Genomic DNA, 18018 nt, shown 5'->3' with positions numbered 1-18018 from the left:
GTTAAGAAAATAGAATAGTGATGTTTAGAAACATAAATAGTAGTAAGTTAAGAAAAAAAAAGTAATGTGATTATGCTATTTAAAAAATTGGAAGTCCATTACACTATATTAAAAAGTAATGAGCTTATGTTACTTGATATACATATTCAGATCAAAATAATAATTTAAAATTGATTTATATCAAAAATTCATTCAAAAATATACATATATTCAAAATTTGATTTTTACAAACATATTTTCCAATAACCATTATAAAAATGTTTTCAAATATATAAGAAAAATACAATACAAAGCTCAATTTCAAACACCAACACTACAAGAAAACTATCCATGCTCCGACAAAATTTTCCGAGTATTTCTGTTATCGGAAAAGTAGCAATGAAATACTGACAATTTACCGAGAGTGAACAAATATTGTAGGTATCTGATCGGTAGTTTCCGATATAGATATAATGTCGGAAGTTTATTACCGACAACAGTATTGTTTCATCGGTAAAGCGTCATAAAGTAGATAAAAATTTCGTCGGAACCAATTTTTATTTAAAATTTATCAACTTTTAGCATTTTTTTAATTTAACCATAATTAGTTACTAGTATGATTTTTTACGAACATTCATTTTCTTTCATCAATCTTTTCCATTGTTTATCTTTATATTTCTTCTCATCTACCTTTACTTTTCTTCTCTTCTCATCAACTTTACTTCTCTTCTTCTGCAATCTTCTTTCATTAACGTTTTACAAAACTAGTCCATCTGTTTAACTTCTCTGGTCTTCTCTCTCGTTCTTTTTTTTTTTGCTAAATTGTAAATATCATTTAGAAAAATGAAAGTTGAGGTTACAAGATGTTGTTAAACAATTTGTAAGACCTCTATGCTTGATTACACGGCAAAAAAAGTTTAAAAACATGTAATCAAATGACAATCGAAGCTGAAACCGTTCTGCTTGGAGGCGAACAGGACAACAGATACGATACAATCTTGAAAAGTCGGATGAAAGGTCGAATCGAAATGGACAAGAATGGAGAGTCCCGAAGACTAGAGATCGAGGAATACGACGCTAGCAAGAAGTTGTTTCAATATACAGCCTGAACAGTTACCTTTCTCAGAAAAACAGAGTCGAACCCGCTCAAGGACCGCCCTCAAAGTCTGGGCTGGGTAAGATCTGAACCTAATTCCGGCAAAGACGGGACCGCAGGGACCACAGGTGCTTAATAGCGCTCAACTCACCCAACCGCACTTGTCCTCTCAGCCGGTTAAGGGTAAGGGTGCAGCATCACCACATCCCGGATCTTACTCTCTCTTCCAGCCGCAAGGTGCAACCCCAAGCTCCATGAAATCAAACAATCTCCACAGCGTCACTCGATTAAACCTACAAATCAATTTCAGACTCACAAGCAACGCCAATCAACACCAAAGTGGGGAAAGAGGAGCTAATTAAAGCATCACTCATAGCAGATCGCCTTGCTTGACTCTATGAGGAAGCAACTCCACAACGAAGTCTGAGGTCCCGGGACCCCTAGCTCAGCGGAGCATACCCAGATTACCTTGGACCGAGATGGCAAGAAGCGACGTTTAGGGACCACCCCGTTGAAATAACCTAGATGTTGGGAGAGGAGAGATGTACACCGGTGGAGAGAAGCAGCAGAGTGCCGGCCTAGTCGCTAGAGAAGCCAATACACTACACAACCATCTCGGAATGGAACTGAAACCGGAGCTACAAGTTCGCAGACGACCACCAGCAGAACAGAGACCCATCACCAACGGAAACATCAACGGAGAGGAAGATGGACTATGTGGGAGAATCGATCGTGGGCCCTCTCACAGTGCCTAACGGCACCGGAGAGGCAAAACGGAGACGAACGTTGAAGACAACGAGTGCTAGGTTTTGAGAGAAAAAATTGGGGGCGCGTGACTTCACGCTTTTTTGTACCCTATGCTAAATTGTAAATATCATTTAGAAAAATGAAAGTTGAGGTTACAAGATGTTGTTAAACAATTTGTAATAGAGGTCTTACAAATTGTTTAACAACATCTTGTAACCTCAACTTTCATTTTCTGCTTCTCTTCTATTCCTACTCTCTTTATTTAGATTTACATATTTTATTTGTCAGATCTGTTTTTATTCTGTAAAAGATAACTGTTGTTGCTGAGTCTCCACTTTTCGCTGATACTACGCTTTCTTCCACGGCCACCACTCTTGATCGCCGTTTCTTACATGCCACTATCTTTGTCGTTTATCCACGGACACCACCGTCGCCGCATCTTCCACAGCCACTACAGTCGCCGTTTCTTCTTTCACCGCCACCGTCCCGTTTCTATGATGGCCACCACCGTCGTTATTTTCTCAACCAGCGCCACCGCCATTGTAAATTTAGATTCTTATTTTAACAACATTGTAAATTTATCTTTCTCAAAAACATTGTAAATTTATCGTTATTATAATTTCTATGTAATTAATATTTCAGATTTTATATTATTTTATATTATTTTATATTTTATTTATATTTTTGTTATTTTTGCATTTATTTATTTTTAATTAAATTTTTAAAAGTTGTCGGAACGACGTCAGTAACTACCGAGAACTGGTAGCGACGAATTTTCCGAGAACGCGTTTTCTCGGTAGTTTCCGACAAGATGCCGACGTCCTATTATTTCCGAGACCCGAACTCCGACGTCTTGACATTTCTCAGAAAATTCTCGGAGATGAGGTCTTCGGACGACCTTCCGACAAACTTGAGTCTCGGTATACAGCTCTCTTTCTTGTAGTGCAACTTAAATTATGGTTTTTATATTTCACATTAAAATTTTAAAATATAATATATGTGATTATTTATATGATTTTACGTATAAAATATTATTAATTATAAGATTAATTATTTGATGGTACGTATAAAATATGATTAATTATATGATAACACATATTTTGTAACCTATGATGACACATATAGGATATAAAATAGTGATTAGGGGTGGGCGTTCGGGTTCGTTTTCGGGTTTGTTTGGGATTCGTGTTCGGTTCAGATCTTTGAGGATTCGGTTCAGATTTGGATAATCAATTCAAATTATTTTAAGGAATTTAAAATTTATTATATTCTTTAATTTTTAAAAAATCTATAAACAATAGAATATATTACATATAAATTTGAATAACATATGTCAGAGTACCTAACTTAACATATAAATTGGTTTGGTCTAAATATTTGGATAGAGAATTAATAATTATTTAAGCATTTTTAGAGTTTTGAGTATATTTTAACTATTTTAGATATTTACGTTTCATTATTTGTATATATTTTCAAGTATTTAAACAAACTTAAAATTATCATATATATTCTGGATGTTTTTATATATATTAAATCTAAAATTAATTAATATATAAGTATATCATATATTTTGGATACCTAAAATACTTCGGTTCAGATCGAATTAGGTTTCAGTTCTTCAAATACCAAAATTTTGAATAATTCAGATATTTAATCAATTTCGCTTCAGATTTAGTACTACTTATTCGGATTGGGATCGGTTCGGTTCTTCGAATTCGAGTTTTTTGCCCAACCTTAAATAGTGACATAAAAAAAACAAATAACATCATTTTTTTTTAAAATACACCCCGTGGACACACGGATCAAAATCTAGTTAAAGGTTAATTGTCGATCATTACGGGCTCTTAAGAGAGCTAAGACAAGAATGAAATAAAAAACACAGTACTGATGTTTGTAGAGATTTCCTAGCTAATGTATCGGCACATTGCTTGTGTGATCATTAACTATGTGTAGAAATCTAATTAATAGACGTAAACATCCGTGACCAGTTCTCAATCGTACATGTAGGGATGTAGCCTCAAGTTGTTCATTGAGAACCTGATTAATGATTTGATTGTCATCGATCAAACTCTACTTGAGAGTATCCTAGAGACCAACATGATTATAAGGTCCATATGAATGCGGAGGATCCAACTTCTCGACTTTCCAACAGCTTTGGAGTTCCTCCATCCCACATTCTTGTACTGTTCCCGCCTCTGTTGCGTATTATATCCATCCCCATTCCACGGCCTTGAAATTTGAGTTGCTATTATGACGTAAACTTGATATGTAAAAAAGCTTGTCAGAAATCGCAATTCCAGCTTTGTTTTAAATTACTAACATGGTTACCGTTGATGTGGCAAAACTCATTACAACGAATAACAGTTTACGAATTTAAAATAGATATATATAAGTTAAACTGAATATGTCAATAATATACGAGAGGGCTTTTGACTGCACGAGGATTTTTAATTCATGTTCAAATGACGTCGTCAATGTCTCTCTTCCAATATTAATGCCTCTCTAAGTATAAAAGGAAATTTGATAAGAATATACTAAGTTTATTTGACCTTTAAAAAATTAAAGGTCAATATGTGAAATTCATAGTCTCATAGAGATAACCGTACGGACGGCATAAGGGGTTACTTGGCCTTTCACCCCTGACTATAGTATTCTTATTAACTTTCTAAAATGTATTGCTTCGTTGAAGATTATGAAGAAAACTTGGGCAAATTGTGATACAATACCAATGGATTTACATGTTACCGTTTTATAGCTTAAAAAATATACATCCATTAGCTCTATCAATATGCTATTAATATCGATTAACTTATTTGTATATTATAGCTACTTATACAAATTCACTATCCCGTAGAAGAATTAAGCACCTACCACACCACTAATATAATTCTCCCACGATGGATATATGGAAAATTTAGTCGACGATTCGTATAAGCATTAATCAGGACATTATAATACACTTATCATTAACGTATTTATATATTTGGCAACATTGGAACGATAATATATAATGTATGCGGTTATATCAACATTGACAAAAGAAAAACTAATCTTTAAAAGAAAGTTAACTATTTAATAATAAATAAATAAATATAGTATACACTATTAGTATATAGATAAACGAGCGCGATTAGATAAAGTCGGTACAAGAACCTGCTCGCACGTTAACTTGTACTATATTCTAAAACTTCATTTAAACAAGAATTTTTACTTGCTTTCTCTAATTTTTTTTTTTAATATATACATTGCAAACATTCAGTGAAATGAAACAAATCGCAATCAGTACTGACAAAAGTCTCCAATAAAAAAAAACGGAAAAGGGATCATGACCCTCACGTAGCCACCACCACTATTGTTAAAAAGAGTCTATATAAGGTTGTCTCTAATTCGATTACTTCGTCAACAAACAAACCCTAAGAAAACGAAACTAGAGATGGGTCCGATCTCAAGTTCTTGGAGCTTCAAAAAGTTCTTTGCAATAGTCTTTGTCGTTTTCGTCATCTCCGGTGAGTTTGTCGCCGGATATTACAGGCCGAGCCCGTGGAGATACGCTCATGCCACTTTCTATGGCGACGAGACCGGTAGTGAAACCATGGGTACGTAAAATAAACATTTCACTATCATGTATATATTCAATATAATCACCAAAATCAAAATATGTTTTGATATTCATAAATTTCTTTATTTTATTTTCCTTATGTACAAGTTTTCTCAAAATAATTTTTGTTTTCAAAATTTATTCCTCGTATAAATCCGTGATTACCTAGATAATAACAACAATTCATACATATAATCAATGACATAATACGTATATATGCAGGTGGTGCATGTGGATACGGAAACCTGTTTAACAGTGGTTACGGCCTGAACACGGCGGCACTAAGCACGACGTTGTTCAAAGACGGTTACGCATGCGGCCAATGTTTCCAGATAATGTGTGTGCAGTCAAAACATTGTTATTATGGAAACCCATCGACGGTGGTCACAGCCACCAACCTCTGCCCTCCTAATTGGTACCAAGACACCAACAATGGTGGTTGGTGCAATCCTCCTAGAACCCATTTCGATATGGCTAAACCGGCTTTCATGAAACTCGCTAACTGGAGGGCTGGCATCATCCCTGTTTCATACCGCAGGTATATCTCATTTTCGAAAATTTATATTTCAGTTTTGACCTACTTTCTTATACAATATCTTACTATATATGACGACACTTGATATAAGTACTCCAAAAATTGTGTAGCTAATATTTTATTTTATGCGACTTATTGATGTCTGTAGAGTCCCATGCAAAAGGAGTGGCGGTATGAGGTTTCAATTCCAAGGCAATGCGTATTGGCTTCTCATCTTTGTCATGAATGTCGGCGGCGCCGGAGACATCAAGAGCATGGCCGTGAAAGGTAGCAGGACGAATTGGATAAGCATGAGCCACAACTGGGGGGCCTCTTACCAAGCTTTTTCTTCTCTCTACGGTCAGTCTCTCTCTTTCCGGATCACTTCTTACACCACCGGTGAAACCGTCTATGCATGGAACGTTGCTCCGTCTAACTGGAACGCCGGTATGACTTACAAGAGTTACACCAATTTCCGCTGAATACCTAAACAGGATTTTTTTCTTTTATGAGTTCTCTCCTCTCCTTTTGTTTTTTTTTGTTCTTGGGATTTAAAGAAGCTTTGATGGTCTTTGTTGTGGATGGCCCATCTTTATGTTATACATCTAATGTATACGTGTAACGTATGTATGTAATTGTGATATAACTCTTCATAATCAAAGTCATGATGATGAAGTCAACCCTACTTGATCAAGAGACTTTCATTTCGTTATCAGATGTGTAATTTTGTTTTGTTTTTGTTTGTGCGTGTGAAGAAAGAAATGTCTACCTATAAATCATCGCATTTTTCCCTTTTTAGTTTTTTTTTTACATTTTTGCCAGGACTTCATAGATTTTTTAAAAAACTTTAGTGTGTAAATAAAGTCCCATAAAAATAATATCATTTAACAGTTGGCATGTAGAAATTTTACAAAAATTAGAGCATTAAATTTTTGTAATGGTTACACTAATTTGCCACAATGATTTTCTAATTAATTTACGTACCTAGCTAAAGAGCGCATTGATCGCTGAATCATCTAGCTGCAGTATATGTACTGAGACATGGATGCTCATCCCCGTTTCGTAAATTAATAATGTTTTTCTCTCGTAGTGCTGCCACCTAGGATTTCAGGTCAGAAAATCAAAGTCCCTGGTTGCGACACGTGTCCCGGCCATTTAAAACGCTGCACTTCATTTAATTGGAAATCTGATGGCTTTGTTTTTGTTATGCGATTGTTCAATGTTAACGAGCTTTAGTTTGAAGGGTTTGTTCAGTCCAGAAGCCCATGAGCACCAACTCTAATCTGATTACACGCATACATTTGTGTTCTTCTCTCTTCTGCCTTCGACAGCGACGGTGACGCCTGAAATTCTTCACAGCTTCTGAAATGGATTGCGTGATGGTTTTTATCGTGTTTAATCCAATTAATTCATACGCCCAACACGACGAGGTCTTCAATGCTTGGTTTGCATCGGCAAGGCGGTGTACTTTCGGGTGTAATGAATCTAGCAAATGTACCAGTATGACTGAGTTGAACTCAGTGATCATGCCATAAGGGTCTATCCTCGGTCCCTCTTTGCATGTGAACTTAATTGTTCCTACCTCTCATTGAGGCTTTCTTTGTTCTATCTATGTGAGAAAAATTATAACTCCTTTAATGTTACAGCAGGATGACCAGATCGTGTGAATGTGACAATTGGTGAAGTAAAGGAGTCATGCACGCCATCCTCTTCGGTTTGGTAAAAAACCCTCACTTTACATTGTCTGGCGATTCCAAATGCAATAAAAAAAATTTCAAGGACTCATGCTCTCCAGCTAACTCAAATCACCATGTAGCAAACAATCGTTTAGTTAGCTACTGCTCTAACTTATATATTTCGTGTTGGTTTGTTTAGTTTGAAGCCAAATCACCAGGATTTTTGGTTTTTAGTGCAGCATGTGCGATGATTGATCAGGAACATGACCAAATTCGTTGGTATATTTTTGCTTGGGATTTACAATCATGTTACCATTTAACTGATAAATTTTATATTGTTTCATTAACATAATTTTTTTGATTTCAAACTGGTACTTCTAAAGCGAAGGTTCATTGTATTGTAACAGATCAAATGCATGAGAAGCATGAGGATCTATCTATGTGTACGTTGCCAAGATCTGAGATAAACAAATTAAACATTTATGCGAGGGTTAATCCTCTGTAATGAGATCTTCTAACAAATCTAGGTACTTAATTAAGTTGCTTCTTACAGACAAATGGAAAGTACACAAGAGTAAGGACTTCGATTCAGAGTTAACATCTATGCATAACTAAATACATGTGGGAGCTGGAGAGAGTTTGCCAGATTCAATTTTTTTGAAGGTGTTATTGTTTTTTTAAAAGAATATGTGTTATTGTTTATTTGAATATACTTGAATGTGCCAGTCTTTAATTATAGAATATTATGTGGCTGCGATGTCAAAAACAACTTTCTGAGAACAAAGGGAGCAACGGCAAATGCATAATCAAGTTTAGTGCTTGCCTTTTTGAATGTTATCGATTGTCATGATAAAGAGACAATTTCTCAGCGGTATATCTCTGTTCCATAGAAATTTATTTACTTTTTAAGTTTTAGACAGAATAATAAGCCTGCGGGCTGTTTATTTAGTTTTTAACTTATGTGCCAGGTTTTTAATTTCTGAATTTCTTTTATAATTATCCATATTCTGTTAAACTTTTAATGTTTCCAGTACCTTTATTTAATATACACGGATCTTAACTTGGTTATCAAACAAAATTTGGTCATACAAACTCAAATTTGGATTGTAAAAATAAACCTTCAAACGTAATCATATAATAATTCCTTGCAATGCAAGTTAACGTTCTAACATAGAATACCACAACACACACGTCAGCACCAACGAGCATGAGCCCATGCATCACAGTCATAACATAGAAACATTAAACCCACCAAGAAATCAACGAATTTCAAAACATAATATACAACCATTCACCCCTATGTTTAAATATAAGCATCAAACAAACAAAGATTAAGAAAATACAAACACACAAAAACAAAATAAAACAACAATTATATAACACATAATGATTCAATAAATGAATGTAACTTGATCCAAAATTATAGCACATGATATATTTTTACATCATACCTATATTATATTCTAATTTATATTTTTGATCCGAAATAAAATTATTTTAAACTGACGGCAATAAAATATTTTAAACTGTCACTAATTATATGCTGAAACTGAATAATAATATTGTTAAAAAAAACATATTCTAATCACTTTGGATGGCATAGTTCATTTAATAAATCTTTTAATACAATCTATGTCAATTTTAAAAATATTTTTACTGTGAAGCAATTATTTATTTTTCTTATTACTAAAACCAATAGATTTAAAAGAAATTATATAAGATAAACTAAAAATTTTAGTGGATTCAAAACAAGTAACAACAATTAATAATTCATAATCTATACATTCAATCTCAAATATAATTCCCAGTAATTTAATGATAGAAAATCATTCAAAAATGAAAATGAGCCTACTATTTTTATGATCTTTTTTTATTAAGCAAATTAGGTTTTTTTAACAACAAAACAACAAAAAATAATATCAGTTAATATTATTGTCAACTGTTTAGAAATTTGGTGTAGACAAAACTGATCGTTTAATATAATCACACTCAGAATCAAATGAATATAAAAAAAACTTACACAAAATATTATATTTGATGGCAACAAGTACGTCACATCCCGCGCGTAGCGCAGACCCGTCGTAGTTTAAAAAATAAAAGAGTTCTAAGAATGTAAAATACAAGACGACTGACAAAGCGGAATAGGTGAATGAGGCAAGACTTCAACTTAAGCAAATCAACAATTGTTCATCAATCAACCCAAGATGAAATGGAACAAGCTCTCGCTCCCTCCGCCCCCTTCTCCTTCAAATCCAAGCTCAAATGCTCGTGTGTTTACTAACTTTACTTCATTAACCTCTCAAATTAAACACGTTTTCATACTTTATATTAATAGTTATTAGACTCAGTAACACTGGTGTTGGTGTGTCTTATGTGTGTCCTAAGCCTTAACGATGTTTATATTGTTGATTTGACTTTTTTTTGGTCCCTTCTCTCGTGTATCATAAAATATCTTGTTATAAGAAAAATATTGTTTTGTGTTGGATGAAATTAATACGAAACAGGAGTCATGAAGGAGGTGAATCATCATAAAATAGAATAATTTCATTTATTCGTAGATTAATCGGTTAGTCAAGGTAAAATTATGACTTGGATACATGATTGAACATGAAATTGTTTTCTGCTAGTTTAATTTGTCGTGGTGAGGGCCATGATGGTGACTGGTGAGGTTCCAAATGAAGACCAATGGGGGTTTCAGTGTTTTAAAATTTTTACAACACATGAAAAACGTTGTTGATTTCAACAAAAGTAAAATATTCGTAATTATTTTTCGTACTCCCAATCACCAACTCGTATTAATTATAATTAATTGCTCTCGCCACCTTGACAGTTCCTTTGTCTGACTGAAATATTAATTTAAATTTAATTCCAATCCTGTACCTCATCAACTTCAAAACTTTGCCATTATAGTCACTTAGTTTCATCAAATAATAGAAAACACACAAAATCCATGGAATGTTTTACCTAAACTACATTCCACAACCCCCCCCCCCCCCCCCCGCAAATCATGAGTAATTCTATAGAATATATAATACCGTTAGTTAGTTGTCTTTTATTGGGTTAAAATAGTACATAATCGTTCAATTAGGATACTTAATAATACATATATTATATTGTATAAATTCATCTGAAGCCATATGAGGGCGTTCATGTAACAAGTAAAGTAATGGGCTAATTTGTGAATATAAATAATATGGGGGTGGCAAAACTGAAGTTTTGTCCTTAGAAAAATAGGATAAATAACGACTCAAAGAAATGAGAGATCCCAACAGTCTCTTCTTATTCTTCGCCGGCGAAATCTTCAATCAATTCACGACGGAGAGAATGGGAGCGGAAGCAAACGGCTCATCGTCATCTCTCAACTTCCTAATCTACGGCCGTACAGGCTGGATCGGCGGTATTCTCGGCAAGCTCTGCGCAGCTCAGGGAATCCCTTACACTTACGGCTCAGGCCGTCTCGAGGATCGCCGTTCCCTCGTCGCCGATCTTGATTCCGTCAAGCCGAGCCATGTGTTCAACGCCGCGGGAGTCACCGGACGACCGAACGTAGACTGGTGCGAGTCCCACAAGGTGGAGACCATCCGTACGAACGTCGTCGGAACTCTGACTCTAGCCGACGTTTGCAAGGAGAGAGGCCTCGTGCTGATCAACTACGCCACGGGTTGTATATTCGAGTACGACTCGGGTCATCCTCTCGGGTCGGGTCTCGGGTTTAAGGAAGAGGACACCCCTAACTTCACCGGTTCATTCTACTCCAAGACAAAGGCTATGGTCTGAAAGTTCTTTCACTTTACACCGGTTTATTCCGGTTTAATTTAAATGATAATGATAAAAGCATACCGAATCAAAATTAATCTAAACCGGATTAAACCCGATTTTATACGTTGATAGGTCTAATCATGGTTTATTTATGTAAATAGGTTGAGGAACTGCTCAAGAACTATGAGAACGTATGCACGCTCCGTGTAAGGATGCCTATCTCGTCGGATCTCTCAAACCCGAGAAACTTCATCACCAAGATAACTCGGTATGAGAAAGTTGTGGACATCCCAAACTCGATGACGATTCTCGATGAGCTTCTCCCTATCTCACTCGAGATGGCAAAGAGGAACCTAACGGGGATATGGAACTTTACTAATCCGGGGGTGGTGAGCCACAATGAGATACTAGAGATGTACAGAGAGTTTGTTGATCCGAGTTTCACTTGGAAGAACTTCACGTTGGAAGAACAGGCGAAAGTGATTGTAGCTCCGAGGAGTAATAATGAGCTTGATGCCACTAAGTTGAAAACAGAGTTTCCGGAGATGTTGTCTATAAAGGAATCTCTTGTCAAGTTTGTGTTCGAACCAAACAAGAAGACAGAGATCAAAGGTTGATAATGGAATCGGGTCTTGAAACAAGATTCCAACTGAGAAGCTTTTCAAAATCGAATAAATGGGTCTAAATTTTTTTGGAAGGGTTTATAGTGAAAGTTGTTTTTGTGTACTTGTTGATTTATGTTTTGGTTTGTAATCCATCTGTTGTCAATGTGCTCTGTTAATCTGTTATGTTATTCTTAACTCTTTTTTTTCTTGCAAATTTTGTATTGTATTGTTAAACAAAGTCGTCATTGCAAAAAAATTCGGCATCTTAAGTTGCTCGTAATTTCTAATAATGAGAATTAAAATTGATATACGTAAATTCCTCTTTTCCAGATTAATATATATATAGTTATTCGATTGTTGTTTCACTTTTCATTTTTCTATTAGAAAAAGCTGTTAAAAGTTCGCTTTACTTTTTACGTAATCAAAGGCATAACGAGTGAATAGCTAATGATGCTCGTGGAATATATCCTCAACGGCTCCACCATAACAACAGACTGATGATCACAGAGTGATCTTTTTCTCAACATCATGGTCATAATTAGTTCGTATTTCTTTGAATGAAATATCATGGTAAAAGCAAGATTCTCAAGAAAAAATTCAGTATGTTTCTATAGGTTAACATAATGGTAATGAAGAAAAATAAGATCGTGTATTATATAAAAGTACCACCAAAACATGTATGCAGCTACTAGAAACATTGATTAATAAGATCTTGATTCGTTTCATTTGTACGTAGTAACGTTTTCACAAAAACCCTGATCCGATCCAAAACCCTACTTATTGGCGAGTCTCTCTCTCGTGATCTTCACACCCATATACCTGCATGCATATTTTAAGTCACCCAAAAACAATTAGCAGTTAGTGAAAAAAAATGTAAACATAATCGATATAGTATATATATGATAGCAAGAATGATTTGTCTTCACCTGCCAAGCATCATAACCGTGGCTTGAGGATTTGTACCAGGACAATAACCAACTGTCGACATATCAATGACCCTAAGCCAGTATATACCAATAACCTTATAATCCCCATCGACGACTCTACCAACAACACATCCTCCATGGTAATGCCAAATCGTTGTAACCGTATGTTGGCAAAATTCCTCAGCTGATGGAGGCAACGAGGCTCCAGGACCGCTGCGAGGCGGCCTTAGATTGACTGGAGTACTTGCCGTAAGGTTTAGCAAATACTCAAAAGACATATCCGCATACTTGTACCGTGCAAACGCCTTAGATTGCACAACTCTCTCTATGGTTTGGATCCCTCGAACGCATCGTTTTAGGTCGTCCGGGTGTTGGAAATAGTTGAAGGTCACAACCGGGTTATCATTTGGGTTTTTGGTTCGGAGCTCCATATGACCCGTGGATAGTGGGCCCATTACTTTCTCTAAAATGAAGCCTCCTTGAAAAGGTTGGGCTGATGATAACTTCATTGAATTTGACTCTAATAAAGTTGCCGTTGGAGAAAACATTGCATAGTAGTCTCTAGCGGACCACTTCCACCTCCACCACCAAAATTCTCACCACCGGCAGCCTCAACGTATGTTCCTTCGCTGGTAATTCCAACCACCTCGATGAGTGATACTTCGACAGGGACTGGAGAAGGGATGAACACGGCGTTCATAGGGTTGTCGTGCATCCCTTGACCCACATGAGGCTGGTCCATCACCACCGTAATGTTTTGGGCTTGTAATTGAGCTGATGGACCGACACCGCTTAGCATAAGGAGCTGTGAGCTGATGTTTTGGGTTTTGATTTCTTTCGAAAGATTATAGCTAAATTGTGATTAGGTCAAAATAGTTTAAAAGAGGGAAAATACTGCGTCTGCCGGGAGTCGAACCCGGGTCTATTGCTTGGAAGGCAATTATCCTAACCGTTGGACTACAGACGCTGAACGACCTGTTTTTTGATATTTCAGTATTCGTACAAATCACTAACTATTCGTGTGTGTCAGTTTTGATGATTGCATGAACACATTGCCAACCAAAATAAAGGAAGCTAACTAAATTGAAATAATGACAAACCAAACTTTATCTTTGCATTTGTATTAAATGTTAATGTTTCAAATTGAATAACCGAATATTTTTTCCATCTAAACGATAGTCAAAAAGAAAATTTACTTGCTAACATCACAAAGTATACTAAAATATGATATATGATATGAGAAACGAGCCAAGAAATTGAAATTTTAAATACTTCTCTCGTCGTCTGGTTACTAGACCAACGGCCTACTCTATTCATCACTTTTGCCCTGTGCAGCAATTTGGCATGTATTGTGCATGCTCTTGTTCACTTGTTTCTCACTCATTCTCCAACAAACTCTTCTTTAGATACACATATAAATCATTGGTTTTTGGCAACATAATATTAATAACATTTTCAAAATTGCATGTAAGTAAAATGGTTAAACAAAAGAAATTAGACCTCACTGTCTTTGATTCGAGCAAGACCACAACCATCAATCTATTTTTATTGGTAAATTAATCTACAAAACTACATTATTTGATAGTTTAAGCCTTATAAAATTGGTACATAACTGTTTTACAGTAATTTATTTTGGATTCCATCATTTACATTACAAAAAACCATAATTTTATAAATTATTAAATTCCTCGAGAATCTTATTTAGTTTGAGCCTCTATGTTGTGACTTGAGATTTGAAAGATCTATTTTCAAGTGAGATAGCTCAAACTTCATGACACATTGGAGTAAATATTTGTTTTTGTCCACATCAGATAATCAAGGGTTTAAGATTTTTTTTAGACTGTAATAAAAAAATTAATATATTGCTTAGATCAAATTTCAAATTATATACCTTATATCTATTCCCATTGCAAAACGCAATTATGATTGTGGAAGTGATGTATTGACACTTTTGGTTTTCTGGATCTCAATTTAGATGGTAACATTTGGATCAGTAGTCTACGTAGACGATTTCATCCTAGCGATTGTCAAGCTGGTAATTGTAACTCTGGTTAAAACCAAAGATGATCTCATGATCAATTTAGAATTTTTTTCTGAGAGAAGAAGTAACTAGTTGGAAGACAACGTCTCTTAGGATTTTTTTTTTCTGTAATTGAAGGTGATGGTGATTTTAAATTTTGCATCTTATGACTTCAGATGTTTTACCACAATGCTAAGTTACTTTATGGTGGAAGTCTTGATAAGAAATTGAGAAATCAGACTTTACATCAAATATTATTTTAGGAAATTGATATCCATAATTTTCGGTATTAGATAATTTATTAACTCTAAACTTAGTACATTTAAAAATTGTAATTTCACCGGAAAGCTTATTAATTTTGTATTGTTGTGGTAAAGTGTCTATTATATACACTATTTTTTCTTGCCCAAAAAATGCAATGACCTTTTAAAAATATCATACAATCTCTTTAGTGGTAGTCGAGATAAAGATATATTTCGAAGTTAAAATGTTATGAATCGATGGTCAATCTCTAATTAGGCCGTCGAGTTTAAGCATCTCAATAAAGTTTCGGCTTAATCGCTAATTGGGCTTACACTTTGTACATGGATTCATAAAGCCCATCCATTTTTATAAAACCTTATAAAGAACAATACAATCCGTCAAGGAACCTTCTAAGTCAGACAGAGGATCTAATACTAGGAAAATCTTACAATTCATTTCACACACTATTGGTCTATCGCACATGTACACACTGACACACAAATACGGTAAATATATGCGTATACGTCCCGCTTAATAGTTGTAACTCCACAGTGACATATCTTGGTAAGACATGTCTTCTTCCATGTAAGTATTAGAAGTCATGCCTTCCATGTACGATCTCGGCGGCGACATTAACGGCTCCGTCGCGAGTCTCATCATCGTCGTGGAAACCTCTTCTTCTTCTTGTTCCACATACCCATGCAAATTCCTCTCCTCCGATCCCGAACCAGAACCAGAACCAAAAGCCAAGTCCACCTCATCCCCGTAAGAGGGCAAAACCGTAATTCCGCTCTCGTATTCCGTCGGCCTGAACATCTCCGCAGCTTCCGCCGCGACTCTCCTGATGACATCGGGATCGGTTGATTCCGGTACCGGAAGCCGCCAGGCAGAGTCGGCGAAATTCAAACACGCGGATCTCCCGCGCAGAGCATAAGCCGCCACGTCGTGTGCACGCGCTGCCATCTCCGCCGTGGGATAAGTCCCGAGCCAAATGCGGCGCTGGTGGATCGGCTCTCGGACTTCGCAGACCCATTTGTCGCCGTTCCTCCGCCGTATTCCTCTGTAAACTGGGTGACGTGTCTCCTTGAACACTCTCCGTCCCGCACGCCTCTTCGGCGTCATCTCCGCCAGCATAATCTCATCGTTGTTATCCATTAGAAAAAGAAAAAAAATACTGTTACAATTCGAACTATCTCACTGGATACTCTAAGAACAGATGTAAGTTCGATTCTTGTAAGGATAAGGTACAAAGGGATTAAATTTTGTTCGAATAAAAAGTCTTTTTTTGTTTGTTTTTTTGTTTTGGTCTAAGTTGTGCTCTGTTTTGTTTTTCGGTTGGGAGTTATGAAGCAGAGAAGTGAAGGGAGGAGATATATAGGCTACGGTGATGGGACCCACATAGTGCGATTTCTACGCGCGTAACACACCGTTATTAGCTGTTAGTGTTAGCTTGATCCCATTATAACCATACCGTTCTGGGACCCTCTTACTCTATTAATAAAAAGGCCTAATTTGATTTTTTTTAGTTATACAGTACTCCCTCCGTTTCAGATTACTCGTCGTTGTAGAAAAAAAATTTTGTTTCAAAATAAGTGTCGTTTTATCATTTTAATGCAAAATTGAATGATTTTATATTTTAATCTATTTTTTAATTAGTTGAGATATGGTTAGGTGTATTGGTAATAACGTTTTTATCTAGTAAATATACAAAATTAATTTTTTTTTTAATCTGTGTGTCGAAGTCTAAAACGACAAGTAATCTAAAACGGAGGGAGTAATTTATAAATTGAATATTATGCAAGGTTTACTTCGAAAAAACCGCTATTAATACCACCGATTTTAAAGTTTTAAAATCTAATTTAGTAAAGGTTACTAATCATTTAGGACATTTTACCAACTTTACTAAAAAAATTTAAACTTTAGTTATGCAGCATTTTTTTAGTATTTGTAGATTGTACACGCAAATATCAATTTTTTAAAAGTCGCCATTAGTATAATAATAGGCAGAAACATTAGTCCTTATTTGTTTTTTGTTAATTATGCAAAAATTGAAAAACTTTTTGTTTAAATATCGTTGTTTTCTATAGCTATAACACATGGAACTTAATTTGTCAATATGTTCGAATCCAGTAGGTAATTATATAATTCTGATTATCAAGAAGAAATAAACTAAATTATTTTATCAGTGTTGTTTTTGCAAGATTGACTGAAAATTACATCTAATATTTGTTATTCAGTATAAATTTAGAATAGGCTCAAGCTGGTAATTTAGAAAAGTTAAAATGGTAAGCAAATGGCGGATGAAATATGTAATTAAAATTACAAACACTCACCTGGTTAATTTAGTTGGCTGCTATTTAATAGACATAATCTATTAGTTTGGCAAAAAATAATCTATTTATTTTTGTTAAAAACTCGCGCACATACATTTTTTAACGACACATGTACATTTTATATAATTTACTTTTTTTTTTATATGAGTGAAAATCGTCTTGAAAGAAAAGTTATAGCAATTTGTTTAGTTTCCGTCTAATTAAAGGCACATAAACTATGTGCTAAAATAAGAGATTAGCGTGGTTTATAACTCTTGGAATCTTTGATCAAGCATAATAATTAAATCTGGGAGTTGGGGCCAGCACATTGGACCACAAATATCTCAAATAAAAAAAAAGATATTCTTTCTATATTTGTTTTGCGGATATGGAACACGTGACCCTTTTCCATATTAAGTAAATTAGCTGTGAGTAACACGTGGGATTTCCGTGGGAACTATTCCTAAGTACGATGTTACAAACTACGCATAACATGTGCCAATTGATTTATCCTTTATTTTATCACTCAAAATACTTTAAGAT

General features: G+C 35.2%; 3 protein-coding genes and 1 non-coding gene across 4 annotated transcripts; 2 read left to right on the top strand and 2 right to left on the bottom strand.

Moving 5' to 3' along the window:
* Positions 1-5210: 5210 nt before the first annotated feature.
* On the top strand, positions 5211-6646 carry LOC106395612 (expansin-A7-like). Its single transcript, XM_013836016.3, has 3 exons — positions 5211-5418; positions 5643-5958; positions 6104-6646. Exons 1-3 carry the CDS (start codon positions 5256-5258, stop codon positions 6414-6416), a joined length of 792 nt encoding a protein of 263 aa, XP_013691470.1. The 5' UTR covers positions 5211-5255; the 3' UTR covers positions 6417-6646.
* A 4204-nt stretch (positions 6647-10850) lies between these two features.
* LOC111216246 (bifunctional dTDP-4-dehydrorhamnose 3,5-epimerase/dTDP-4-dehydrorhamnose reductase-like) lies at positions 10851-12162 on the top strand. The gene is made up of 2 exons (XM_022720683.2): positions 10851-11381; positions 11531-12162. Exons 1-2 carry the CDS (start codon positions 10866-10868, stop codon positions 11984-11986), a joined length of 972 nt encoding a protein of 323 aa, XP_022576404.2. The 5' UTR covers positions 10851-10865; the 3' UTR covers positions 11987-12162.
* Positions 12163-13795: 1633 nt separating this feature from the next.
* Positions 13796-13867, bottom strand: TRNAG-UCC. The gene has a single exon. It is a non-coding gene; the product is annotated as a tRNA-Gly (tRNA).
* A 1638-nt stretch (positions 13868-15505) lies between these two features.
* Positions 15506-16518, bottom strand: LOC106445571 (dehydration-responsive element-binding protein 1F-like). Its single transcript, XM_013887150.3, has one exon. The coding sequence runs from the start codon at positions 16316-16318 to the stop codon at positions 15695-15697; it is 624 nt and encodes a 207-aa protein (XP_013742604.2). The 5' UTR covers positions 16319-16518; the 3' UTR covers positions 15506-15694.
* Positions 16519-18018: the final 1500 nt, after the last annotated feature.

The sequence above is a fragment of the Brassica napus genome, chromosome C5 (assembly GCF_020379485.1).
Source record: "Brassica napus cultivar Da-Ae chromosome C5, Da-Ae, whole genome shotgun sequence".
Lineage (NCBI taxonomy): Eukaryota > Viridiplantae > Streptophyta > Magnoliopsida > Brassicales > Brassicaceae > Brassica > Brassica napus.
The sequence above is the reverse complement of the archived record's forward strand: the minus strand, read 5'-3'. Positions and strand labels throughout refer to the sequence as shown.